Source organism: Corvus moneduloides, chromosome 1 (genome assembly GCF_009650955.1).
Source record: "Corvus moneduloides isolate bCorMon1 chromosome 1, bCorMon1.pri, whole genome shotgun sequence".
Taxonomy (NCBI): domain Eukaryota; kingdom Metazoa; phylum Chordata; class Aves; order Passeriformes; family Corvidae; genus Corvus; species Corvus moneduloides.
The window spans coordinates 32,007,233-32,035,136 of record NC_045476.1 but is presented as its reverse complement, the minus strand read 5'-3'; the positions used below and the strand labels follow the sequence as shown (position 1 = coordinate 32,035,136).

Here is a 27,904-nt window from a genome sequence, read left to right as displayed (position 1 = left end):
ATGAAAATAGCTTAAAGATCATTTGGAGAACTCAGATTAATACTTGTGCATAGTAATAAAGATCACTTTAGCCCCAGAACATTGAAAAATACATAAAGTATAAACAAAACGACTGGGAAAGCCAGAAGCACCAAAAAGTGGCATGATGAAGATTTTACTGCATAGCCAGCAAATGAAAAATGACTCTTCATTCAGTTTGTAAAGCCTTCAGCTAGGCCACTTAATTTTTGTGTATCATTCTTCCGGTGCCTATAGAGTTGAGAGTATTTTGGTGTTCTTGGATATAATTAGATATCTTGAATAAGTAAGAAATGGTACTGGCATTCTATTCCTGCATCTTGTAATGTATTTATTAAAATTCTTACACTGAATGGAGGGGCAGGAGAGAGTGGGAGAATAGTGAACAGAAGGGCTTTTTTTCCTGTTTGTTTAGCCTGCCACTTGGGACAGCAGAGATGAAGACTGCCAGCTGTGGATTTTACTTTTGCTTCTCTATTCAGAGATAAATTGGGTATTTTTGCATAGAAAATTTCCACAGGAAGCATATGCTGTGCTAAATGTTTTGAGCATTTTGATCCCTAGATGTATATTGTCACTTCCAGGTACAAGCGATATCACTTAGCACCTTGTGATGTTAGAGAAGATGATACACATGGCAATAAAGGCAATAGACTAAAATGAAACGAAGACAGTGCAGTTCACCAAACTTTATGCAGGACTGCATCTGGTGTCAGGAAAAGCTAGTAAATGCATTAACAAAAAGATTTTCCTCTTCAAAGTTTTGCAAAGTGTAAATGTAATTTCCAGTCGGTTTCTTGCTTTCAATTCCTAAAAATGCTATTGTTCCAATTGTGACATCAAGAACATTATCATGGAAGTTGAGTTAACACCCTCTCTTACTCCAAGGTTTCAAGGGGCAAGATGTTCATACAAAATTCAATGGGTTAATTTACCCTGGACTGTAGGAGTATCTTTATTTAAGCTACTGTTTGCGTACATCCACATACAAGACTTCTCTAAAGAAGACTACTGTCTCAGAGTGAAATTCTAGGTATTGATGGGTTTCACCTCATCCTCTCCAGCAAAATCGTTTAAAAACTGTATAGTAACCATCCCTCTCCAGTAAAAAGGATCTGTGTTATGGAGATCCAGAATCCTTGAAATTAAACAGACATAGTGTTCTTTTAATGAAAAGTTTTAATGAAAACCAGATAGGTAAACCTGGTTTGTGGTTTAGTGCAAATACTTCACATGGCTGAATATGCCAAAGATGATTTGGAGCTTAACCCTCTAAAAGCATAACTACTAGGAGACAATCAAATTAACAAAGCAACCAAAACAGAGCTGTTAGTATCATTTTTCCATCTGCTCTGGCGTCACAGAGTACTTGCTCTTGAAATCACTAGATTTTTAAATATGACTTTCTTCAGCCATTGAATGAGTAAGGAAAAATTAGTAACTTGATACCATTGCAAAGTATGTAAGTTTAGCCACTGTATTTTTAACAGTGGTGGGATATTTTCTTTTTAAAAATCAGTGTAACATTTTCATGTCTGTGAGACATCTGATTAGAGGCTAGTAGGAATGTTTCTTCTTTTACCAACAGAACTCCAAAAACTGAGCAAAACAGTCAATGTCCTGTTAAGTATTGTAGTAAACATGTCAAAATGCATTCACAAAGGTGGAAAGTTGTCATGATTACTGAAAACCCACTTGTAACCATGTAGTCTACAAGAAAGTAGAACGTTCACTCAGGAAAGAAGAATCTGTAAATGTATTTCCTTTATGCAAATGCAGAGTAATGAAGGTAGACTTCATGTATTCACAAGTAACTATAGATAATTTCTTAATCTAACTCTAGAATAAAACTAATGCAGATTGACCATTTTTCATGTCACCTTCCAGATGCTACTAGAGTTTTTCCTGATACAAAGTAATTAAAATTTCATTTGGGACTTTGTCTTTAGTAGTCTGTGGCAGACTACAGACATTGTTAAGAGCTTTCCTTAAATATATAAATGAAAGAAAGTCAAGATAAATCAGCAGAATTTCTATTTATTTAATAGATGATACCCACTTTCAATATATACAAAGATATTGTCTACAAGCTTCCTTCCACTAAAGACTGAAAATTGCTAATGGACATCTAAAATATACAAAAGAGAAACAGCTCTTGAGAAAAAGCTTTTTAAAACGTGTGAACAGGATCTGTAGAGCAGATGTACATGGGAGGGCAATATATGTTCCTGAAATCCAAATTTAAATGCATCTGATTGGTCTAATTTGACAGGACAGCCATAGCCTAAGATCCATGTGATCCAAAAAAGCCAAAGAGCTATTTCAATTATGAGACTAACATAACCTAAGAGCTTTCTGCTTTCTTTGTACTTCCTACATCACTCCCAAAGTTTTTTGACAAATTCCCCTTCATGTTCAACTGCTTAATACAATTTAAAGCAGATCAAAATTATAACTAAAAAAAAATAATTAGAAACAAAATAATTTCACTTACAGAGAAAGTAGAGTATGGTAATGCAGAACAATAATCTTACCAGATTGTTTTATTCCTGCATAATTCATCACAACCATACCAGGTTGGTGGTTGTTTAGAAAGTTCCTACTGCTGTCATCCATGTCCTATCTAATTCAAGCATCTACTACTGCTTTACTTTAACAAATAGATACCTAGTAACATATTGAGCAAAACTGTAGTGAAAATGGGACTTCAGAGAAGTTAAATCTAAACTTGTTGAGATGATCTCTGCACATCTGACCTCCTGCCAAGCAGCTTACACTGATGCAGCCCAAGAGCAGGGCTCAGAAGGGCACTCCATCTCTTTCATTAAAGGTCAGAGATCAGAGTTACATTTCTGCCACTTTGTCAGTTCCAGAGAAGAGGATGGTGATAAGAAAGACCCTGAAACTACGAGTGAGGGCAAGTGATGGCTGAAAGAAAAAGTAGGCACACACAATGATGAAAGAAATAACTGTTTTTTCCTATTACTTGCTGAAACGATCATATGTGGCTTCCCTATGATCCTTCCCAGAATTTGTGGAAGTTTACGAAAGGCAGGACAGTGACAACCAAAACCAACATTCTCTTTATAGCATGAAAACATTTTGCTGCGTTCCCATATGTTTCATTTTCAAGACTTTCTGTTACATGAGATGAAGCATCAGTTGTCTGAGGTGTCTCCATATACTCCCAGTTTTGGTGCCTGGCAAAAAGTGAACAGTGGGTCAAGAATACCAAAGTGCCTATGTCAAGTTGTGCAGCTGACACAAATGCAAAGTGTGGTGCCAAAAGACATGGCCTTTTGTGGAAGTATATCTGAGATCCAAGAAACAATTCACAGGTTCCTGGTAGCTGAACACATCTAGCACAGGCTGAGAAAGCTGCATTCATTTTAGCAATACAGGCTGCAGGCACTTCTGGGAAAGAACCGTTGCTGTGCTCATAAACATGTTTCTTTGCAGAACATGATCCAATTTTAAAGGCTTTCAATGCTACCACTTGACATTTAGACTTTTTCCCACAAGAGACACGTAGCTGAGATGATTTTCCATATGTCTTGGGTCTATTCAAAAGAAATGCTAATATTCATGAGCTAAAGAATCATTAGACCAAGGTCCCAGCTGAGGTCTAACCAGAGGGTAGAAATACATTAACCCCTTCACAAAAAAACCTTTTCATGACTATGACTAAAAACACTCTTTTGCATGACTAACCTTTAAGCCAGGAGAGATATGACAAGCACCTTTACTGACAATATATTCTCAGTGATTTCAAATGAAGTAAATACTCTGGAACAGAGTGATAAGAGCCTGATTCTTGGTTTATGTTATTGTTAGCTACCCACAGGGAGAATCTTTTTCACATACGGTCACCGCTCAGGGAACCTGATCCTTTTCTGGAATTTTATATATTTCCCTTTTTTCAAAGAAGAACATTTCTAATGTATTGAAACAGTTTATTGTCAGAACACAAGGATGTTTTGTCTAGAAACATGAATATAAAATCAATTAAACACAATGCAAAGGATTATTTAAATTAATCAAATCTGTAATTATTAAGCACATAGCACACTTAGGAATAATTCCTTTTATTAATCAAATATATTTTAAGCTTCTTGGGTCATCCTCTGCCATATTCAGATGTAAGTTAGGACCCTAATAGGTTCACATCTCCTTTTGCAGCCCTAACTTCTGAGAGGTGTAGGAGAGAGAAGAAAAGCAAATGTTTTAGGACCACAGTTGTGAAATGTTCCATCAACCCTAAACCAAGAAACTGCTGAGCCCACTCCGTAAAAAGAAATGATTAATCTAATATTTCAGAGCACTGTACTTCCAAACTCTGAATAAAAGAGAACATTGGCAACACTTTTGTGAATTCCTGATGTCTGGTCTTTTCCTTCTCTGTATCTCAATATTGCCCTTTTCCAAGAAAATTAATTGGAAAAGTTAAAAAAAATGAGCTAATGCTCTCAACAGAGCACACAGAAAAGAGAGTTAAGCTCAAAAGGGAATTAAGATCAGAGAAAAGAGTAAAATACAAGCTCAAAAAGCATATCAGAAGTTGAGCATTTAAACAGCTGCAGGATTCTGACTTTCATACTTGATTTATTGGATGCTACACTGGAGTTTTTCTCCCTTATTTTGTTAAAAAGTTGAGCTCTCATTCATCTTCCCTGCACTATTTAATAACGTGAGAATGAACCTTCTCATCTTCACTAATACCACAACTTTTATTTCATTACCCATTTTCTTCAAGGCCAGATGAACTTTCCCTGATTTGGTTTTCTAAGGCTACAGACTAGTTTTACCCCATGCTGATTGAGCAAGAAATCAGTGGATAATGCATTTGCATCTCAGTGAATCACCTAATTAGCTGCTTTCTAAAAATGAAATCAGTTAATTACATATAACCTTTTCAGTAAGATTAAATGATAGCAAATTCACTTTGCCAAGAAAATTCTTTATTTCGACCACAGACCACTGCTCTCTTTATTCCATGTGTATTTTCCATTACGTAGCTATTGCTCATCCACTGGAGACACGAACACCAGGCCATGCTTGTTTATTGTGTGACCAATCAGAGATTCCAAGCAGGCAGGTTGAGGGATTTCAATGGACTCACACTTACATGTCTCAGGGCTATTACATGAGGATGTTGAAATTAGAGTAGCTTTTCAGCAGTTTATAAAACAGGTCTTATTTTTCTGACTATTGAGAACTGTATGAACTGTGTATGTTAATTCGAAAGAAAACTGCCTGTGGAAGACAGGAAAAACGAACTGGCAAAAGCCTCTTCTGACCAAATAATTGAGAGATACCAAGGGACAGATATAACAGTTATTAGCTTTTATGACTTCGCCTTCTGTGAAATCTAGCTATAAAATAACTTTTGCGCAGAATATGAAAAGTCCATGAACACAGACAAACAACTGATAGGCTGAAATGTGATAAATCTCTGGAAACAGAAGCAGTTTCCTTCACCCTGAGAGAAGGCCACATCTCTGTGAGGATATGATTTTAGGCAAACAAAGTAAAGAAACATTCATGTAATGTGTTGTTTTGCTGAGGTTTTTAAGGCCTTCCTTTTTCTCCAAATTCACATAGTGTACTTTATAACCCACTAGACTTACCCTCGAAGAGAAAGCTGAAAGAACCCAAATTCTATCAGATCTGATACAAGTTACTGTAGCTAAGGTAGGAATTGGAGAGCCACACTCTCTAACTTCCCTCTGAGTAAAAATTAAAGTATAAAAATGGATACCTAGAAATATGCACTCAGAAAGAAAATAGCTGTCAGCTGTCATTCTGATATTGAACTAATAAGATCAATTCTGTGAAATTTTCAGCAATTCATTTACGGATGATTTACAGAAGAAACATCTCCTTAATTTTAATTGTAATTTATTGACAATTTTAATAATATGTAGGATATATATTCTAGGGAATGTGTACTCCTAAGACATGCAGAGAAAAATAAAGTTTAGTAACAGTTTAGTAATTAAAGATTAAGATATAAGCCCAGCCCAGCCCATTTAGTTGCTCCTTCTATGGCATCCTTGTCAATCCAAAAATATCAACCTAATGTATTTTTTTAGCCTCACCTCTAGGGAGTATCCTCCTTACATTTGACCTTTTGTTGGCATCTGCATTTCTTTCTGCCAGATCACTGTGTACTCCTGGGACAGACTAAACTAAGGAAAACAAATGAATTGGAAACAGGAAATCCAGAGTTATACTCATTGCCCCTCAACAAAAGACTGTTTTCTGCACAGAAAGCATTCTTCCTATGTGCAAAATCTCTAGCTCTCTTGTTCTGTTTGCTGAGGCTGTTTTTGCCTTAATGTTAAAGGACTTCTGTGGTACGTGTTTGTGCAGCACAGAAATTATTTCTGAGGTCTTTAGAACTGTCTAGAATTTATTAGGGAAATAGCCCCTACTGTAGGTGTAATTCAGCCATTAAATAGTGCAATTAGCCATCATGACTCATCAGTCTTTGTCCATTTGTTTGGAAGTATAGTAAAAACAGATACAGGGAGACACAACTCCATTTAGATTCTAAGCAATACATAGGTTTTCCAAAAAACTTTTCCACGTGATTTTTCACTGTAATGAAGTTAGTAAAAACTCTGCTAGCGCCAAAGTGATCAACTGTAGTTAAATCTTTCAGGGACCTTTCCTAAGTGGAGCTATAACATTTACAGGAGGAGTAAAACATCAGCCAGGATTGAAAAATATTTCTACATAATGGCAGAGAACAGATGACATGGACTGAAATTACATGGAAAGTACATGTTAAAGGAAACATGGGGAAAAAAACCCCAAACAAGACAGATGAGAGAAGTTAATTTAGGAAGTTTGGTGATAAGAATCATTTTGCAGCGACTAGTTATACTTTCTCATGTAATTCTCATGCAGTCTTCTCTGATTCTCATGACAAATGTGTGAACTTTTAATTCTGGGTCATCATTAACATCAGTCCTTCTGACACATACTCCAAAAGGTAATTTAAAAGTCCAGTGAGGCAGTGTGTGCATTGATATGCTTACCTGAAAATGAAGTTATTTTGCCTTCAGCCAGACAGAAAGGAATAGTTCAGTAATATATTTTACATTTTAAACTTAATTTTTGTTGACATATGACACATGCCTTGAAATTGCTGTCTTCATGATTATAAGTACAAAATTGTTGTCCCTTTTTAAACAAAGAGATGCTGACACTACATTGTGGACCTAAGTTTTTGTGCCAGAAGTAATAGGCTATCAGTAGATACCCAACCAGTGCCTGAGAACTTTATGTTTTCATTTAGCTTTCCTAGAGATGAGAACACATGATAAACCTATCAGAGCTACCATCCCTCACCCTTGCCTGGCAGCCTGGGTGATAGAGCCTGCTTTACATTCTGACACAAGACAAATTAGAGTGCACTGTGCTCAGGCTTCATGCTCTCTTCTTGCCAAGGAAGTAATTCATCTCTTCATGTTGATTGAGCGATACTGAGTGGTGTGTTGGGAAACAGGGGAGGAGGATGGAGTCGAAAATCGTGGGGAGGGAAGGCCAGTAAGAAGGAGAGCAGTAGAAAGGATTCAGACTAAGGAACTGACTAAGGAATTCAGGGCCTCATAACTAGCCTCAGGTAAAAAACCATAATGTGTAGAGGCAGAATAAAAGGTAAAAACACATTCTCAAAAATGCATTTCCATTGTTTAAAAATTTAATGTGTTTCTAGAATCAGGTTCATCCAGAGTATGAAGGGGAAGAAATTACAAGATGTAGGTAGTACCTCTACCTACAAAAAAAGATGTCTGAATTGCTTGAAAAATGAGTCTGAGAAAGGACTGATTCAGACTATATTATAGACAGCTGCCGAATGAGTAAGTGTATGGCACCACAACCAGTTCCCCTGGACACCACCTCTGATTTCACTGGAAATTATGAACAACTTACCACTGACAGCCTTGGTTATCTTATCTACCCTCAAAAGTGATGTGTCCACTCCCTTTGTCATAAATTTTTCAGGTGTGCACAAACATACGGTACTATCATCTGCAGAGTTCAATGTCCTTCATATACCACGAAATATTTTGAATCACATTTCCTTCAGCTTTCAAGACAGATTGAAACATGGACTGATTAAGAATGGAAATAATTTTTATCCTTTCAGATTTCAAGTCTCACATAAGGTAACAATTTTCTTTAAAAAAATTGCTAATACGTAGTATTCAATAAAATAATAAATACAATCTGGCCCCCTAACCACTCCTTAAAAAATGTATTATCCTGGTACTCTCATGACTATAGAGGACAATAGAAAGTGGTGTGTATCCCCTCAGTCCCACTGTTCCTGTAAACACAGAATTTGCTAATACTGACCTGGCAAGACAATACATTAAAAAGCTATCATTTATTTCCACAGCATTTATTTCTGTTTTACAATCTAGACACTGTTCTGACCACGGAGCTGAGCACCTTTCAGTAAGGTTTAAGCCGTTTAATGGAATTTCTATTATGTTACAAGAGTGAGCATTTTAAGGCTGTAAGTTTTCATATAATTCAAAGTGATATTTTAAGTATGACATGCTTATTTCTTTCCCCTAAATATTACTTCATCATGTAAATCTCATATTTTGGCAATGATTTTATGAAATTTGGCAACATCAGTACATCATGAAGCCTCACAGTAAAACAAAGGTGCACTCCTTGGCTACTGCTAAGGTTAAATCTGTTTCATTACTGAAACACACAGTACAGCATATTCAAAGTCTTTCATGACTCTTACTACCACCATCACTCAATTTGCTAACAAGATTTTGAGACATGCAAATATATAACTCCACGACACAAAAACCCTTAAAAAATACAAGCTTTGTTTTTCTTAAAGTTTATCTGCCTTTACAGGTTGTGAAATAGTGCAAATGAAGTACTGAAGTATATTACTATTACTCTCTCTGTATACAACTGCTATTTAGGAGAAAGAAGAAACTCTCAGGAAACTATAAAATATCTATTTTCTATTATTTCATTCTTCTTAAGTTAAAAAATTAGCCTTCTCTCAGTTTAAAACAAAGTAGTCCTTTTCTATTAGTAAAACAAAAAGTAATGCTATTTTATGTTTACTTAAAATTATTTCACTCTTGAGCACAGGACCCTTTTATATTATTAGATATTTTATTACTACAAATCTCCTTCTATAATATCTGTATTGCTTGTCAAAAACATACTAATAAGGAGGAAGATTCAGTCACATTACTTTTTCAAGAATATTAATTTCAGTGCATCTTCAAAGCATATTCCTGGATTTGTCCTCTTTATCTCTTGTGCATAAGATGATTAATTTTTAATAACACTAGTATCAATAACAATAACTGGAAATTTGATTTGCATTGTGTCATAAATCTAAACTGACTCACAAATACCCTTTAAAGAAGTCTAGCAATAAGTCTCTCAGGTTGTAATTTATTAAAGTGGAACCCTAAGTAATTTATCAGAAGACATGTATGCAACAACTATTTTCCTTGAAGGAAAAAATCAGCAAATTACTCATAAAGCAGATGATAAAATTCTTGAACTTACACATTATAGGTAATTATTTCTGAATTTTATCAGTAAATAAATAAGTCATTTCTTTTCACTTCACAAACTGAAATTATATTAGCAATTACAAATTAATTCTGTTTTAGTTTTGTCCATAAGTCACATCCTATTTTTTTTTATAGAGTTGGGTCTTTTTTTGTAATTAACTCATCTCTAACTCATCTGGAAATCAAATTATGATACTTCTATACCACACACACGCACATGCCGACATACTCATATATATGTATGTACATATATATACATGTTTGTATACGTATGTATATACAATTTGCAATTCATGATGTTTGGAAAGCACATAAGCCTTCTAAAATTGGACAAACAACTTTAAATGCCTTTTAAAATCTAACAAACAAAACTGACATTTCAAACAGAATGCTTGTTCATAAAACTCATCCTTTTTTAATGCTTTTTACAACAGCTTAGATTTCAAAATTGCGAAAAGAACATAAACCATTTTCAGTAAATATGTAGTCACTGAGGCTTTAAATGAGCTTTTAATAATTATTTGTAGTAATGAATAACTAGGACTTGAATATTCAAGGATAAGTAATACATTAGTACTGTGAATAGAGCCAATTGTATTGTCCACAGTCAATTTTTAAATAGTCACCCTCAAATTAGTACATTTAATGTAGTTTTGTAGGTAGCTGAACTGAACAGCAGATATTAAATAGTTTGCTAAGGATCACAGACAGCCATACTGCAATATATTGAACCCTCTCCAAATCTCTAGCTTTTTTCCATTGGGGTAGATTTTTAAGAGCATAAGAGGGAAATCCACATTTGCCTTTCAATTTTTAATTTAGGCCAGAAAATAAGTTATCAGAAAAGTCAAATACACGCTTATTATCAACTAAGATAAGAATAACAATTTTTCACCAGAGATAATAAATACGAAGGGATTCTAGTATGTTAAAGAAGCGTGTTTAGGAAGTTTGAATTTTTACAGTGGAATATAATAATTTAAACATTATAAATGGTGCTTCACTGTAACACAACGTATTAAAGAGTAGCAGGGAGCATTAAATGAAGAACAAAAGCTTTGACTGAAGCAGGAAACTAAAATACCATCATAAAGTTCATGCAGATTAAAGCATTCACCCCAGGTGGGTCTGACAGTGGGATGCAGGAAAACTGAATGGGATATACTCAAGCAATTTTTTTTTAAATTGCATATATGTTTGGGTTTTTTTCCAATATATATTTTTAGTGTAAACCCTAAACATATAAGAGTGTAATTCCTAATTAATTTTATTTTTGAATGATCTGTGCACTTTGTAGAATTCCTCTTTTACTTTCATTGTAAGCAAAGTATTTTTGAAACAGTCCTAGGCTTATGATGAAAGCAAAACTGTTTATTCCACTAAGCAAGAACATCTTACGTACAGTTTGTAAGCTTCTGAGATGTTGAAAGTCAATGAAACTGCAGATCAATAGTATTGAAAATGTGTGTCACAATCATTGTGATCTGTAGAGCAGTAAACTCTAAGGCTGTTTTTGAAACTGCTAATAATCAGATTCTTCCTGCCCTTGCACCTCCTGAAAGTAGCAAGGCAGAAAATGGAGTGAATTTTGTAAATGAGACTAGTTTCAGAGCAGTTTCATGAAAAATTATGGGCAAGGAAGAATGTTCTGTGTGTCACACTCCAAAGAATAAAAAAGATATTGCATGAAACAAATCTCCTTAAGGATGCTCTCTGAATGTTGGTATCGCCCTCTTCAAAGGATTATTTTTTTTTCAGCTCAGTAAAGTCTGAGTTAGTCCTGAAATTCCATCGGAGTCCTTACACATTTGTTCTTGACTGTGAAAACAAATCTAAAGGGTGAAATGCAAAGACTTGGATAGCTGCCTCGCTGTAATGACGTGCTGAGAATACATTCATTAGTCAGAGCCTGTCTCAAATACATTCAAGTAAAGAATAAAATGGAATCTACAGTGACTGCTAATACATTTGCCATAGCAGTATTATAATGAATACTTTTGAAAGATATTAGAATCATGGCAAACTTCTTTGACCCAATTAAAGAAAGTTTTACTGAAAAATTTCCATGAAGATTCTTGGTTGCAGTACTTTTCTGCTTTCTCGATCAAATGTGACTTTTGAAAATCTGTCTTTATTAATTTTAAATTACAAGGTCATTCAGATGCCACAATATTAATTAAACAACGTATGTATGCAAATGAAATCAATTTTTTGAGTGTCAGTTACAGTGCCTGAATATAACTCTGAAAGTCATCAGTGAAAAGCTAAAAAGACCTTACATGTGGCATAATTTAGTAAGTACTTGCCTACTACAGGTCCGAGCATGGAACAGAGACAACTACAAAACTCTTCAAATTTCACATGCTTTTATGACTTCCAGGAATTTTTTTCTACAGGTGGATTGTACCAACAATGGATTTTGGATCTTTGTTTGAACTTCAAAATATTGAAGCACTAAATAAAATTAGTTCTGTTGAACACATTTTTGATGACTGCACATGTATGCACATGTAGTTGTGCCATTTTGTAGAACCACCCCGGTGGCTGATGGCACATTTCAAAAACAATTTTTGATGAAACAAGAATTCCACTTACCAAATGATAGGTGGATATGATATTTTTATATTTCTGGGCACTAACATGAGATATGACCATAGTCTTTTTGCTAATATTTGTAGGATTCTTGAAAAGATCACTCACTGCATTTATAAAGACTTGTCCTATTTGACTTTTGTTGCGATCATAAATATAAAAAAATCTCTTTAAAAATGAAATAGGAATATATAACTGACAAAAAGAGCCCCACTATTCTCAGAAAGATTTAAGCTTCATTTATTATTCCAGTTGTATAATTCCTCAGTGACTTTTCTTCAACATGCATCAAGATATGCAGTATTCCATCTTTGTGGTATCCAGAGATTTTTCATCAAGTATCTACAGAATAACTGAGTCACTACCAGCATGAGCACTGTTTACTGGCTCCATCGTTTTAAGACATTCAGATAGTAAAAGGCTCTTCCTTTCCAGTTGTGTTTTCCCCTCTACTTCAGCCAAGTTCTTATGTGAACTGTGAATGTGCAATCAAAAAAAAAGCAACATGTAAAAGCTCTTATCACGTCAACAGGGAACAAGATTTGGAAAGACAATAAGTATAAATAAGAGAGTATAAAAAATGCAAGAGGGTCAGACTCTAGGCAACTTGTTCCTGTGAATGAAAATCATGGGAATATGGGATCTAAACATCTTATGATGTCAGTGAAACCACAAAAGGCCTAATTAATTACAAAAAAAAAAAATCATTTACTCTGAAGCTCCACAGAAACGTCCAAACTTACAGAATTGAATATAAAAATTGGTTTTCAAAAAGCTGACTAAAAATTGCCAAGCAAGTACAGAAAGTGTTTTGGGAAGACTGGTCAGTAAGAAAAATAAAAATAAGGTGTAAGAAGCAGATGAAGCATTTTCAAACACCACTAAAGCTTGCTTATTTTTGAGGAATCATCTACTTGAAAAAAGATTCACAAGGAAATATCATTACTGCCCTCCAGAGAGAATTTTTGCTGTTATAGATTAAAGCAAAATATTTCCTACACAAATACAACAACCTCATGCACACTGCTATTCTACACCACTATTTCACTTTTTTATTGATAAATAGAAGTTTGCTTACCAAAGGATTTTCAGTCATTGTATATTACTAGTCACAGCATCTAATCTCACTTGGATTTGTTGGACAAGATCAAATGATAAGCATGCAGGTCTCACTCCAGAGGCAGAAAGTCTGTAAAATGACTTCTCAGGATCAGCTGAGTTATGCATACATTTGGGATGATGGGCAATGAACTCAAAGAGACTAAGAGTATCCTTTATTTCCATGGCAACAGATCCAGTTTCTCTTTTCTCCAGTTTGTAATGTAACCTTGACAGTGACCATCATCCCTCAACAGTCTTGTATTTCCTTTCTTCATTCATAAACACAGGATTTTTTTAACACCTGCATGGTTAGTATTTATGCAAATTCTCCTATCTCGGAGAAATTGCTCTGTCTTAAGGAAAGAAAACCACCACCACCACCACCACACCTGCACACACACAAAAAAAGTAAAATGTCAAAGGATTGTGGCCATTCAGTGAATAAACTGAATGGCAGTGTCTTTGACAGGACTTAATAACCCAAAATGGTCTAGCAATTTGCTGGTTAACTACCAATTACCTCCTAAAGATATCATCAATATTAAACATTCAGTACTGCATTATCAAACCTTCTCCACCCAAATTAAACTTAAAGCAAACATAATTTGACTCTTACAAGGTAATTTAATGCAAACTAGGCAGTAAACCAGTTGCCATCATCAATCCACACTGGAGATTTGTGCATCTCCAACTTGTTAATTCCTGCTGCAAAGTACTATACAGGTAAGTTCAGTGCTTAGCTGGTAAATGGAAAACAAGGCTTTAAACCTTCTCTTTCAGCTTCACGGTTCCATTTTGCCAATTTATGCAGATAAATCAGCTCTACACCACTGACTGTGAGATTCGATAAAGTTCTTTCTTTGGAAGACATAAGCCTTTAAAATCTGCTTCATGATTTACAAAAACATCACTAATAAGTGTTCTTATTAGAGCTGTAGATTGCCACTTTTATATGATGAGATTTGTTGTTTTCAGTAGAAGGTGATAACAACCTGGGACTGCAGGCATGCAAGGATTAATTGGCAGCCCTAGACACAAAGGGCTACCTGCAGTTTGCTTAAATAGTAGAAGCAGCAGACTGTAATTATAATTGGAGCTCAAATCAGGTTTCATACATGTGACAGAATTTACAATCAACACTGAGAATCATTCTCCACTCAGGCCATATGAGTCAGACAGGCCTTTTTCTAAATAATATATTTTTGTTCTGTGCCCCACTTTCAAAAACACTACATTTAGTGATATCTGGTTTTCTTGCTCCTGCTATGCATTTATGAATTATTAAATCAGATTTCAAAAGTTATTCATGTTCATAATTATCTAGATAAGTAGATTTCTCTGAAAAGTGAATCAGTTGTCTGACTATCATCAGAATCAATGGCATTTAGGCAATTTTTTGCCTAAGGTTGTTTACAATATTAACAGGTGCTCATTTACATACTTAAAACATTGGAATGTGACTGAAAATTTGTCTTATATTTAGAGGTGTGGGAGAAAAAAGAGAGGAGACCACCAGGATGATCAGAGGGATTGAGCACCTCTCCTATGAGGAAAGGATGAGAGAAATGGATTTTTCAGTCTGGAAATAGAAGGCTTACAGGTTACCTAATTGTGGCTTTCCAGTAACTTAAAGGAGCCTACAAGGAGTATGGAGAGGGATCCTTTACAAAGACAAGGGGGAATGGGTTTAAACTGAAAGAGGGTAAGTTTAGATCAGATATTAGGAAGAATTTCTTTACTGTGAGGGTGGTGAGACACTGGAACTGGTTTCCCAGAGATGTGTGCCCTGTTCTTGGATGTGTTTAAGGCCAGGTTGGATGGAGCTCTGAGCAGCGTGGTCGAGTGGAACATGTCACTGTCCAGGACAGAGAGGTTGGAACTACATTGATCTTCCCTTCCAATCCAAGCCATTCTATAATTCTATGATTCTATGATTTTAAAGAGGAAAATCACAGATTTTCCCATGGAAAATCTGATAAGGATCATCAGTAAGTCACTCCCCAAAGAAAAGAAAGCCCCTGAAAACAGTATGGCTTGTTGATGGCACCAGGAATTTACCTTTTCTTATTTCTATTGATTCTTTCCTGTACAGATGTGTTGAATTGCGGCTGTGGACAATAAGCACATGCATACACCCAGAAGCACAGCCAGGACACCCTTGAGAAATAGGTTAAGCTGGTAGAAGTGCTATTCCACTATTAGCATTCTCCACTATTTAGAAGTAAGATTATTTTTATACACCAGAAAAGCATATGTGTTTATTTTTCACATCACAATTCAACACACACACACAGACATATTTGTGATTCCTAATGCCATCAATAGGCCACATTATTTTTAGTGTTCTAAAACCATAGAGCTCTAATCAATACTGTCTCGTGATTAGAACTGGTTAACGTTCTTACCAACTTTCACTGCTTCTTGAAATGCCTGCCCTTCCCCTCCTATGGGTATTTTTTCACTTACTGATACCAAAAACCTTGTAGCTTGACCTACTAAAGGTAATAAAGGAGGGCCATACAGAATACAGGTATAATTTTCACTTTTAAGTGTGTCTGCAATAGCTTTCTTCTGGGTCTTCAACAGAAATTTCCTTCTCCAAAAGTGATTCCTTTAGAAGAAGTGTGGATAATTTTTACAGGCCCTTTTCCTTTCTGTTTGGAGTCAAGATCTATACTATGTAGGGGATTTCCTCTATTTTTATTTGAATTTTCTAGAATATTCAGAGACTGGTACAATTTGCTTCAGACTAAGACTCAGGTAACAGTATGACTACTATACTTAGTGAAAAAGGAAATAAAAAATATACTCAGAGTGAGAGACAATAGAGTTCCATAAAGTCAATTTACTCCTTCCCCTGTCCATGCAGGTTTACTTTCTACGGTACATATTCTTCCTCATTCTTTGTTCTTTCTTGGTTTTAAATGTCAATAAAAGTAAAGAAAATGTATTGAAAAATTTGATGTTCTCTTTTCTGCCTCATGCAAATATTGGCTTTAGTGCTTGCAAGAAAATAAACAAAAGAGATTACATTTCTATGCTCTATTTTTTGAGAAACTTCTAGATATATATTCTGTGGCTAAGATCTTCAGCTTAACAAGAGATTTATGTTGTAACAAGGGGAGCACTTTTCAAGACTTCATCCATTTATTTTTCAGTGGATAGACATTTCTCATATTTAATAGGCCTTTGCTCAAAAGCTGAAGTTATTCCAGCAAGACTCATGCCCCCATACATGCATTCCTAAACTGCCATTACCATGCATTTCATCTTTTATTTGCTTGCACATTGGACCAACTTTCTGCCTGCACCTGCTCTCCTTCAGGACATCAATCTGTCTCCAGTATTTCTGCTTGTACTGTTGTATAAAATGTGTTGGTGGGTTGGCATATTGCCATATCATAACATCACTGCCATTACTGAAAATCACAGAAAGTCACCATTATTTTTCTTGGTCTCATTTGTCTAACCTTCAAATTATTTGAATTAAATAAACAAAACTTTAAACATGATGAAAAAAGCATAAATCTCAAAGAGTTAATGGGCAATGATGATCAACTCCCTTCAGTTCTGTCAGTTGTACAAAGGGAATGTGAACTCAGTCATGTTTCCTCGTTCATAGTACAAGAGAGTTGATGAAATAATACAGAATTTCAATCATGTACTAAATACCAGAGAGAGGTTTATAATTGCCTGGCATCTAATTTTTTTTTTTTTTTACTTGCTACAAGTACTTCCTTTCTTTGCTCATGTTTATAAATTTTGCATATCTGCATTCTTTGCTTGTGTATTGACTTATAAACATTCCAGATTTAAAAATCCAAGGTATGAGGGCTGTTAAAATATAAGATCCATTCCAATTCTGTTATTTCCATTTCATGTGTTTACCATTATTTTGTAGGTCTGACTTGGAAGAATACCTGAAGATGAATGTTGAAGACACACAAAAATCACAATATACTCTGAGTTACTTGGAATTTCCTCTGTGTTCTCATTGTGGATTTGTATTGGAGTTTACAATAGAGTTATGATCATGAGAAGAAAGATTTCAAAATACACTCAACACTCTTACAACAAGAAATGCAAATTAGAGCATCCTATCTTGTGGTCATACATGCAAAAGAAAACCCAGAACCCCACAAAAAACAAATGGACAGCAAAACTGAAGCCCTGACATACTAAAAATTGTCAGTAAAGACTAGCAAAAATACAAATGCAACCAAACCTCATTGTTACTTATTTATATGCAAGAAGTTTCAGACTTACAAGAATGATATCAGCAGGGACTTTAGTCTTTTATTTTTTAGGTAACAGATAACATGAATTGCCATTAGTTGGGTCTCATTTATTGGTTTTGCTGAACAAATTTGAATTTGAGCTACAGAAATATTCTCCCCCACTCCTGCAAAAAAAAAAAAAGGTGAACCCCTTCTATCTGACAATACTTGCAATTATGATACTTCAGATGCTTTTAAATGGCAGTGACACTACCTAGGAAGTCTGACCGTGACTATAACAGCTGTTAATGAAAAAAATCCACACAATTATAACAATGGGTAACTTGATGAAAAATGTAGACACACCACGCAAAGACGTTTAAGAAAGGAAGGTTCACAGAATAGTCCAGAAAATGTGAAACATAGGAAGGTAATTTTTCTTCTTGAATTCCCTCCTCCTTCCACCACCTCTAATTTAATGGAATTTTAGACCAAAACAACTTTTCCAAACAAATGAGTTCTACTCCAGGAAGAAGACTTCATATGTTTTGTACAGAAAGGGAGGACTTTCTATATACCTCAGACAGGTGTCCCACAGGAAACTTACTGCGTATTCCCTTCATCTTTGCTTGTCAGAAAAAGCAGCACAGAGTGGACTGACAGATGCTTGCTGCATACATTTGACTTCAATGAAAATTTAGCACTCTACTAAAAACTCTCCCATCCTTGAGCCAGTGAAAAGGAGAGGGAAAGTAGACAGAATTAAAAAGAAATGTCATAGAAACAAGTCAAAATTATGTCTCTAATAAAATATTTCCTATGGACATCAGGCAGCTATTAGGTGGCTTGGTGAAAGCTTAGGATGCTTCTCAAAAGCCCTTTATCGCCAACAGTGCAAATGAGGTTAATGGACTCATTTTCACTCTGTGATTCACTTCTTCTGTTCTGTTTCTTTGTTTTATGCAGATAATTGGAAACAACAAAGGAACATCATTCTCTAGAGCTTAGTAGGGAAGTTCACTTCTTTCCAAAAACACAAATTCAAGAGAAGAAAAAGAAGGAAAACAAAACCAGTGGGCAGAAAATAAGAGTTATACAGAAGGGTGATAGGCAATTAGCACCCACCCTCCCACATACACCAGCACACATTCACACAATCTACAGAAATGCCTGATCTTAACACAGCTTCACCTAAGTCTTTAGGCTTGAATAAAACATCACTGCTGTCTGTCCCTTGGGAGGATCTCAGAAGTGCTGGGAGATGGCACTGGAGAGGTAAAAGGTTAGGGGAAAAAAAGACTTTAACAGTACTGAACATAATATTCTCTGACAGAGAAATAAAGAATACTCTTATGGTTTAATTAAAGTTTTTCAGAACTAGAAAAGCTAGTTCTAGGAGCAGAAGTCACAAAGTATTCTGATTTCCACATCTCCTTTATTCAAATGTTGCTGCAAGTGTTACAAAAATCTGGCTCTGCTGGTCAATGACAAGCATTTTTGAGAAAATATTGTACTGCAGTACTGAAATGAAACTTCTAAATCTTTTCTTCACCAGAGACAGTAACATTGCCTATAAAATACATTTGCTGTATTGATACCGGGAGACAGAAACATAAAGAGGCTCACTTATTTTGGGATCAGAGAAAGGGAAAGTTTGGAGAACAAAACACTTGCATACATATAGTAGCTCCTTGAAAGATGATGTAGGCTATCAAAGAGCGTTCAGAGCATGCTAGAAATGCTATGCAACCTCTCCAAGCACAAATTCAATGGACTGAGCTTTCTCAGTATTTTGAAAGGTCAACAAAAATAGCAGTGGGATTGGATGAATATCTTTATACACCGCTATCTTTAAATCTCATCATTTAACTTCTGCATCTGTTATATATCTTTATATTTCAGAATACAAATGTTTAACAGTGTATCTGTAACTACTGTATTCAGTTCTTTAGCAAAGAAATCTACTAGATTCATTTTCACAATGAAAATATATCATCACCAAAGAATTGATAATTCTTTCTGCTAGCCATCTAGCATTTTGCAGAAACCAAACATACAATTCAAGAAGAAGTTATCACTCCCTAACCAACTATAGGTATTTGCAGAAAATAAGTGTTTGATGCTTTCTTATCGGAACTTATTTCTAAGGAAACTAATGAAAACATCTTTGATGGTCCAAATGTTTGAGGTTCCCCAATATTCTCTTCTCTACATCCTCTTCTTGCAAATGTTATTTATTAAAAGCCATGACTTGGTGTGCTTCTAAAGACAAGTAAGGAGAATCATGTACATTTGGAGGGAATAGAACAAAGACACCTTTGCCTTATAAGACGCAGACCATGAATATAAAGATTAGGTTTCTAACATAGATCCAAAAGACCGGCTTTAAGTTGCAGTTTTTAATATATTATTTATCCATATTTATCTATTTTTATCTATATTTATCTATATCTATGTCTATATCACCTATATATCATACATTTATATAGCAATTTTCATGTGGGACTTATAAATGGGTACTGTAAATTAAACTTCCTCAGATTCACAGCTTCAGACAGTTAATGTAAGTATAGTGTTGCAAATGCAGATTTTGAAATAAACTTGGGGCATGAAGGTTAGGACACCACCGTTCTTTTGACATACCTTTAGAAGACCTTTCAGAGGATGAGAGATACTAAGGAAAAACAAACACCCCAGAGTTTGTGTAACAGGACCATGTGTTTGCATGAACAGATGTGGGAATGAGACTTCAGGGAATTCATGATTGACTTCCATATCCCACTAGAGCAATATCTGCATGCACACTTGTTTTTTATGGAAGAATGGTGAAATTATAAAGTACAGGTCAGCAATCACAAATCAAGCAGATTTCATAGTCCAACTGAAATGACAACAAATCAACCTGACTTTTGACCGAGGAAGGATATAAAATCTACCTGGAGAAACCAGACAATCTATCCCTCACAGACAAAGAAACAGACGTAAAAGACATTTGAGAAGAAATCAATCAATAAATCTCTCTCCAGAGATGTAATAGTGATCTAGGGATTTTACCTATCAAAACTAACACAATGTATTATGTACAGCATTTCTTCTCATTGTCTCCTATGTGTGCTTAATAACTTCATTTCAGTAGAATGTCCCAGGCTGTTCTGACAAGTTGAACATATATATGGCTTAGCAACAAAATAATTTTCACGCTTTAGCATGTGGAAATGGTCTGTGCTAGAACTCTTACTGGAGGCAATAGGCTAAAAAACCAGTATTAGCTGAATTACAGGTATTGGAAAATATGCATGTTACAGCACCAGGAAGTTTAATTCTTTTGACAGACGAACTTTATTTGATAATTAATTGAAAATAACCTTGAAATTATTTTTTTCCCTTTCTACTTAGGGTACTTCATGTAACACTAAATTTTCCATCCCTTGAGTAATGTTATGACTATTTATAGAATCACATTTATATTTATTTATTTTTATTAGACATGCACCCTGTAAGTTTGAAAAAAAAATCAATTTTTAACACTGATAAATTCTTCTTTTAAAATGTATGTTCTCTGTCTGAAAAATTAATGTTCAACCTCAAATGTGTGGGACACTTCAAAAGTGCAACCTGCAATTTTTTTGGAAAAAAATTTTTTTGACACACAAACACACTTTTTAATATAGAAATTTAAATGTCAATTTAAAAAATCCAAGAGTTTTGATGACCTTTTTTGATTTTCATAAATGCTAACATAGAAGAGCAAGCACAATAAATATTGAAGGCACAATTTTTAAGAGCTCTTTTTAGTATATGGACTGTTGAAAGACAAAAAATACTGAACTAAGGCTTCAACCTATGAGAGCTTCTTAATTATCCACAACTATGACAGTATTTAAAAAACAGCAAAATGTTAAGATCTGTCCTGAACAATAATATTTGTTTTTTCTTCTTCAGGATTTCAAACTTGAAAAGTTAAGTTAATTACTCTACTTGGTGCCTTTTATTTAAACTATTAAGATACCCCTTTCTCTGAAATGTTTAGAGATCAGAGAAATTATTCCAAGTTAGATTGTACAGAACTTCTCAGGGTTTCCTTTGTAAGAATAAGGAGGTGTAAAAATGTTCTGAGAAGTGAAATTAAGTTTAGTATTGTACTCTTTGATGAGTAGCACCTAGGTATTCAACTCATAATAAGATCCACATGAATGAATTACATCCTGAACTCCATTTCACCTGTTATAGACTAAAAGACAACAGCACTTTAAGCGTGTATTTGTTTTGATATTTTTTTTTACCTCCAAAGAAATATTTTTCTCCAGTCTTGACTTGCAGAGGGCTGTTTGTTCGAACAGCTGAAGCTTCATCGCCATCAATGGTGAGGACAGCAAAATTTTCCTTAGCTAGGAATCGAACTTCATGCCACTGTCCATCATTGAGACCAGAGCCTATGAAGAACAAAAAAACATTGCAACATTTTACTTACTCCAATATTTATTATCTCTAAGGGTTTCGTGCGTTTCTCTCCCAGGCTCATTATATAAGGTTTCATAAAGGCTACTGCAGAAATGAAATCATTTTAGTGTGATAACAAGGTATTGTTATTAAAGTAACTATAACAAAGAAATCCACATTATATCATAAATACAAGTCTGGGACTACTGAAGTGTCCATGCTTGCAGGCATAATATTATCTAACTACAGATGTTATCACTCACCTTTCCTATCAAAAGGCCATATTCTGCATTTTACTAATAAAAGATATGTTTAAATCATTTCTATGATCAAGATCAGAAGGAAAAGATGTTGGTTCATCCATTTAACTATAGTGAGTAACAGTGCCAAAGGGCACATTATGCTCATATTAAGCTTGAACAAGTTAAATGTTACCAAGAAAAGGGAAAGGAAAAATAAGAGGGGAAAAGGCTCACATAGGTGGAGAACTCACAGCTAATCCTGTCATTGGGATGTGGGGCTACTCACAGAAGAGGAAGACATTATCACAGAGGTACTGCAAAACCAGCAAATGTCTGAAAACCCCACAATCTTAGGGGAGCACCATCCTCCCAATACCGGCAGCAGTGGAGCAGATGGAATTGTTCATTCATTCAGATATTTTAAAACCCCCTGAATTAATATACTTCTAATATAGTCTCCAGCAGCTGGCAGAAAGCCAATTTGCCTGGCACATTAAGAACTGCAAAAGGGTACTAGTTTGTTGTACTCATTTCCGTGAAGACAGTTTATGTTGGGTCAGCAAATAAGTAGCAAATGCTGTAGTAAAAGCAAATTCCAAGTTATGGCACCTCTTACAAGTAACATTTTCTGCACCTAGATGAAGTCACCTTAGCAAAATGTCATTTGCCAAAATAAACCACAATGCAAAGTAATAAGATGTTTCTAAAATTAAGTGGGATGCAAATGTCAGCAGAAGTATAATGCAAGATAACTTATCAAAATATTCAAAAGAATGTTACTTTCTCTGAACAAGGAATAATAGTCATGGCAAACAGATATACCTAAACATTTGACGAATATTTTTTCCTAGTGTTTTCACATCTTTTTTTAAAATATGAGATCAAGTGGTGAAATAACAGAGTGCTCTTCTCAGAATATTCTCAGAAAATTCATTAGTATGAATAAAAGTGGCAGAAGCCTCTTGAAAATGTATCAGTAAGAAAGGTTTCTACTAATGCTTATAAGCTTATTCAATCTAGAGTAAGAACAGATGAAAGACTTAATATACCAAATATGAGGGAATTTTTCTTTCTGTTTGTAAGCTCTTTCTCTTTCATTTTCTTTACATTTGAAAAAGAAGAAACTGAAAAACATATCATTATAACCCAGATAAAATTAATTTCCACTGATAATTAACTAAGAAAGAAAAAGACAATTTTTTATAGACTTCCAAACCAGAATTGTTAGAGAATGTGCTACTGCAACTGAAGCTTATCAGAACATACTTAAAACCCCAATTTTCAAGTCTGAGATGACCTAATATTAAGAAATTTATTTTATATTTTTACGGAGGTATTCAGTATTACCTTGAATGGAATAACAATGACTAAAGACTCCTGGACAAAATTAAGAATTGGCTATTAAAACATGGGGAACAAAAGCAGCGGTATGAGCTGTTCATCATAAAGGGAGGTATGTCTAAAACATTGTCTGGGAAGGGGGATAGTGCAGAAACCAAGACACAACAGGTTATGAGACAAGAAGGTGCACAGCTGAGCACAGCCAAACCTCTCTGCTCCAGGCAGTGAGAGGTGAGGGGAAGCGGGGCAGAAACAGCCCTGCCAGTTCCAAGGGAGAGCGGAAGCAGAGACGGGAGGGGCTCTGCCCACCAGAGCAGAGGAACAACTGAAGCAGCAGGAGCAGAAGTGTCCTGGTCTTGGCCCTGCATCCCCTCTTGTGCTGCTCAGGAAGTGGACGTAGAGAACTTGTGACTGAGGAAATTGAGCTTCAAGAAGAAGGAGGAAGAAAGGTGTTGTTTTAATGATTGCCTTTGTTTCTCATTACCTAGACTTATTTTAATCGGCAATGAATTAAATTAATTTTCCCAAGCCGAGTCTGTTTGGCTTGCAGCTGTAATTGGTACATTATCTCCCTGTTTTTATCTCACTTCATGAACTTTTCAATCTTATTTTCTCCCCTTTCCGTGTTGAGGAGTGGGAGTGAGAGAAGCCACCATGACAACTTGTGGAGCTAAAGACAGATGATTATGCTATGAAATTGGAAATTCACTGTACTTCATATAATAAGGCTAAGTTCACCATCCTCACCTCCTGAAGATACTCCTTTGTAAAAGAATGACCTGAAAGTGCTAATGAGAAAAGTGTTTTAAATTAAATATAGCATGGGATGCAAAATACTTCAATTATTTTAATCTGTATTTTTGTATTTTGTGTTTGTACTGTGCTCTCCCCATGTGCAGTGAAGGGAAAACCCCCCCAAGCTCACCAGCAGCATGCTGAGAAACTGAACATTACAATGACTCAAGGCAAAAAGCAGGTGGAGGGAAGGTGGATCAGCAGAGCGGGTGGTTCTCCTGAGCAGATCGAAAAATGAGAGCATGAGGAGAGCTGCAGGTTAAGAGCAAAAGTGATTTCATGCATTCTCTCTGTGTGCACAGCATTTAGCAAGATGCACTAAGGGAACACATTGCTGTCTGTAAGCTGCTTGCTAGAGGCATGATTGGAGAAGCATTGTTGTTTTGACTGTATTAAAAATATCTGCCCTTACAAGTTAGCATCATTCCTGTCAGTCCCTGAAAGAGGACATTGTTTCTTCTTTATCAACTCTTCAGTGTACTGATACAAAATAATCATAAATTAAGGCTGTTTTCTTCTTAGCTACAGGTATTAACCATCCTCATGGAGCTTTGCAGTATGACAGTAATATTCCCAACTGTTCTGGCTCAAAGTTGCCATAAAATTCTTGTGCAATTTTAAATTTGCTTAGAAAACTTACTGGTACATTTTTTCCTGTGGAATTTACTCATGAATGCAAATGAGGATTGCTCATTAATACTCAGCAAGTACTTGCTATTTTCTGTACAGAATTGTGCTCCCCAGTCAAAAAACTAAAAGCACCTTTTATCTCTGCCACTGTTTTTATCTGATTTTTTATTTACATGTATTAGCAGCAGTAGTGTTAACCCTCTTTTATAAATGAGACAATGATTTGTGTCACGAACTTAAATTATTATGGAGATATGTGATATATTCAAGATATATATATTATGGGGGATAAATTTGTATAGCTGCATTTCCTACTTCTATAGTAATATTTTATTACAAGCCTCATGTATATTGAGGAATGATTTTTGCTTTCTGAGATCTTTATATAAACCAAGACTCATTAGTAAGAGTAGATCATTATAAAGAGTTGTAATAAAAGAATTTTCAGCTGGAAAGTTTAGAACGGCCTACACATAGTGATTGTTTCTCATTGCAATTTAATTTCCTCATCTGAGCTGATACATATATTTATTTGCATTCCTATTTTTCTTACTCTAACTTTTTTGATATGCAAGTTGAGGAAAAAAAAAAAAGAAATACATATTGCTGCCACCACAAATTCCCTACTGAGTTCTGGAAAAGATGGTTTCATATGCAAATTAAATATGTTAATGAAATGTATTCTCTCTATCTAGGTCTTCTATTTAAATGACATTATTTTAAAAGTAGGACTCTCGAGTTAGGCACTTTGATTGAACAAGAAGGAACAGATGTTTTGCTTATTACAGACATGGAAGAAGAACTAGATTAACGAATAGCAAAAAAGTACAAGGGTTTAATACATAATGGAAAATTTAGAAAGATAACATCTGGTCGAGCTTTGCCTCGAGGAAAACTATAGTAGCAAAAATCTCAAATTCTTCTACAGATAACCTTGTGTGATAAAATCTTCTTTTAAAAGGAAGTCCTTGCAGTGACTATCAATGAGTGCTAGCTTATACAGTCTGCTGATTTACATTGACAAAATTCTTCTGAAGTTAACAGCATAACAGCTGCCACATCAGAACAGAACCTTGTCTTGATTTTGATGTAGGACTGTAACCCAAAATTCAGTTTAAATGTTTAAGAAGAAAACAAGGGAAGAATACTACCATTAGCTCCCGGAAGCACTGGAGCAGTGCAAGGCTATGCAGCTGCATATGGGTTGTTAGCTCTTAACATACATTAGTAAATATTTTGTATTATAATGTCTTGCATATTCTTACTAGGAGATGAAGCCCTCAATACTCAGCCTGAAGACAGAGGGATAGGTTTGCTTGTTAGTTTTCACTTTAGCCAGCCAGAGCCATGTTTCGCGATGGTGTTGTAATTGCTGTTCCAGGCTAATCACTCACTAATTCAGTACAACTTTGTACTAGTATTTCTCACTATAAGAAAACAAGCCAACAACGTTTTGTTTGAAACATTCAGCTGTGTTCAAATATACAGCAATATATGTCATGAATATTTAATCAGAAAAAAAAAATATAATTACAAATGCCGTGCTTTTCTGTATTTAGATAATCGTAATTTTAAACCAGAAAAGCAAAATCACAGCTCCTCCTAGAATAATATTTTAGATAGTTTTGCAATAAGCTGTCTAAGTATGTAATCTGTTTTAGGACTTTTGATTCAGAAAAGACATTTTTATTTTAATTTTTATTCATTTTTTGGCCATCTCAATGAACAGTAAGATAAGACAGTGGAAAATGAAGTTCTTGAAGGTATTTTGATGGTGGAAACCCCTGTTCTCCAACAGAAACAAAACAGCTATGGCAAATTTTGTCCTCATGTTCAAGCTCAGAGTTCTTTTTTAAGGTGAGTAGGTGGAAAAATGTCCCAATTTTGCCCATTGGTGATATTTGACTTATACTGATTTTCCCCTGCGAGCTAATACCAGAAGAGAAAAAATGATCACTTAGCTTTATATGCATCTCTAGCCTTGTATGTATAGGAGGTATTTTTAAAAGGGTAGGAAATCTTCTCTTCTTGTTTCCACAGTTAATACTGTTGCACAGGAAACAGAAAAGGCAGCAAATACATAAATCTACAATGCTGCAGAGTCTTTAAAACATTCAAACATATTCTTATAAAAGGCTTGCTACTGGGGATTTTAATGTAATGAACCATAAACCTGGCAAATAATGGTCAAATTCATAAAGATTTATTTTTGCTCTTTTACTGAAAAGTAATAAACCCAGATAAAATAAAGTTTGCTCTTGAATGTCAGAAAAAAATGCAAATTCTGTTTAGACACTTGTAGAATTGTGCAACTGCTGAAATGATTTTATCTTTTAACGCACAGGCCTTGTCCTCTCCTCTCTCTGCTGTTCTTCACACATTCTTTATTCTCAGTAAAAAAAATAAAATTAAATTTGTTTTTCGCCTTAGATATGAAAATATATACACCTGGAAATTAGAATGTCAATATATATTTTGGTTTGCAGAAAGAATGCTGTTTTTAAAGATCAAACACAACTTTGCCACTGCCCTCTTCCTCTATTCCAGTCAAGGTCACATCAGGAAATGTTGGTTTCAAAATGCAGTCTGGTGACCCAGAATTGCGTAAGATACCTTCTCAATGGCAATCATCTCCATGAATGCCTCCAGGAATAATCTTTACTAAGAAACAGGCAATGGTCACTCATTGTCTATGAGTGACCATTACTAATAAAAATATTATCTAGCATAACTGTTATGCTAACGTAGCATATTACTTATTATTTAGCATAACTGTTCTGAACTCCCCGAAACTCTTTGCACACCACTGTCTAGCTTTATGTGTGTTTTAGCTGGCAACACTATAATTACCATACAGCATCGTGCCCCATATCCAAACAATCATCATATTTGAGACTTAAAGACACTTCCCTACATGTAACAGTACCTAGAACACAATCAACTTTCTTGACTT

General features: G+C 35.1%; 1 protein-coding gene across 1 annotated transcript in view; it reads right to left on the bottom strand.

Annotated features, from left to right (window-relative positions):
- CNTNAP2 (contactin associated protein 2) overlaps positions 1-27,904 on the bottom strand; it is a 1,037,874-nt gene that overhangs the window by 431,659 nt on the left and 578,311 nt on the right. The window contains exon 9 of the mRNA XM_032104142.1: positions 21,787-21,936. Coding sequence (XP_031960033.1) covers positions 21,787-21,936 — 150 coding nt within the window. The remainder of the gene's footprint in view (positions 1-21,786; positions 21,937-27,904) is intronic.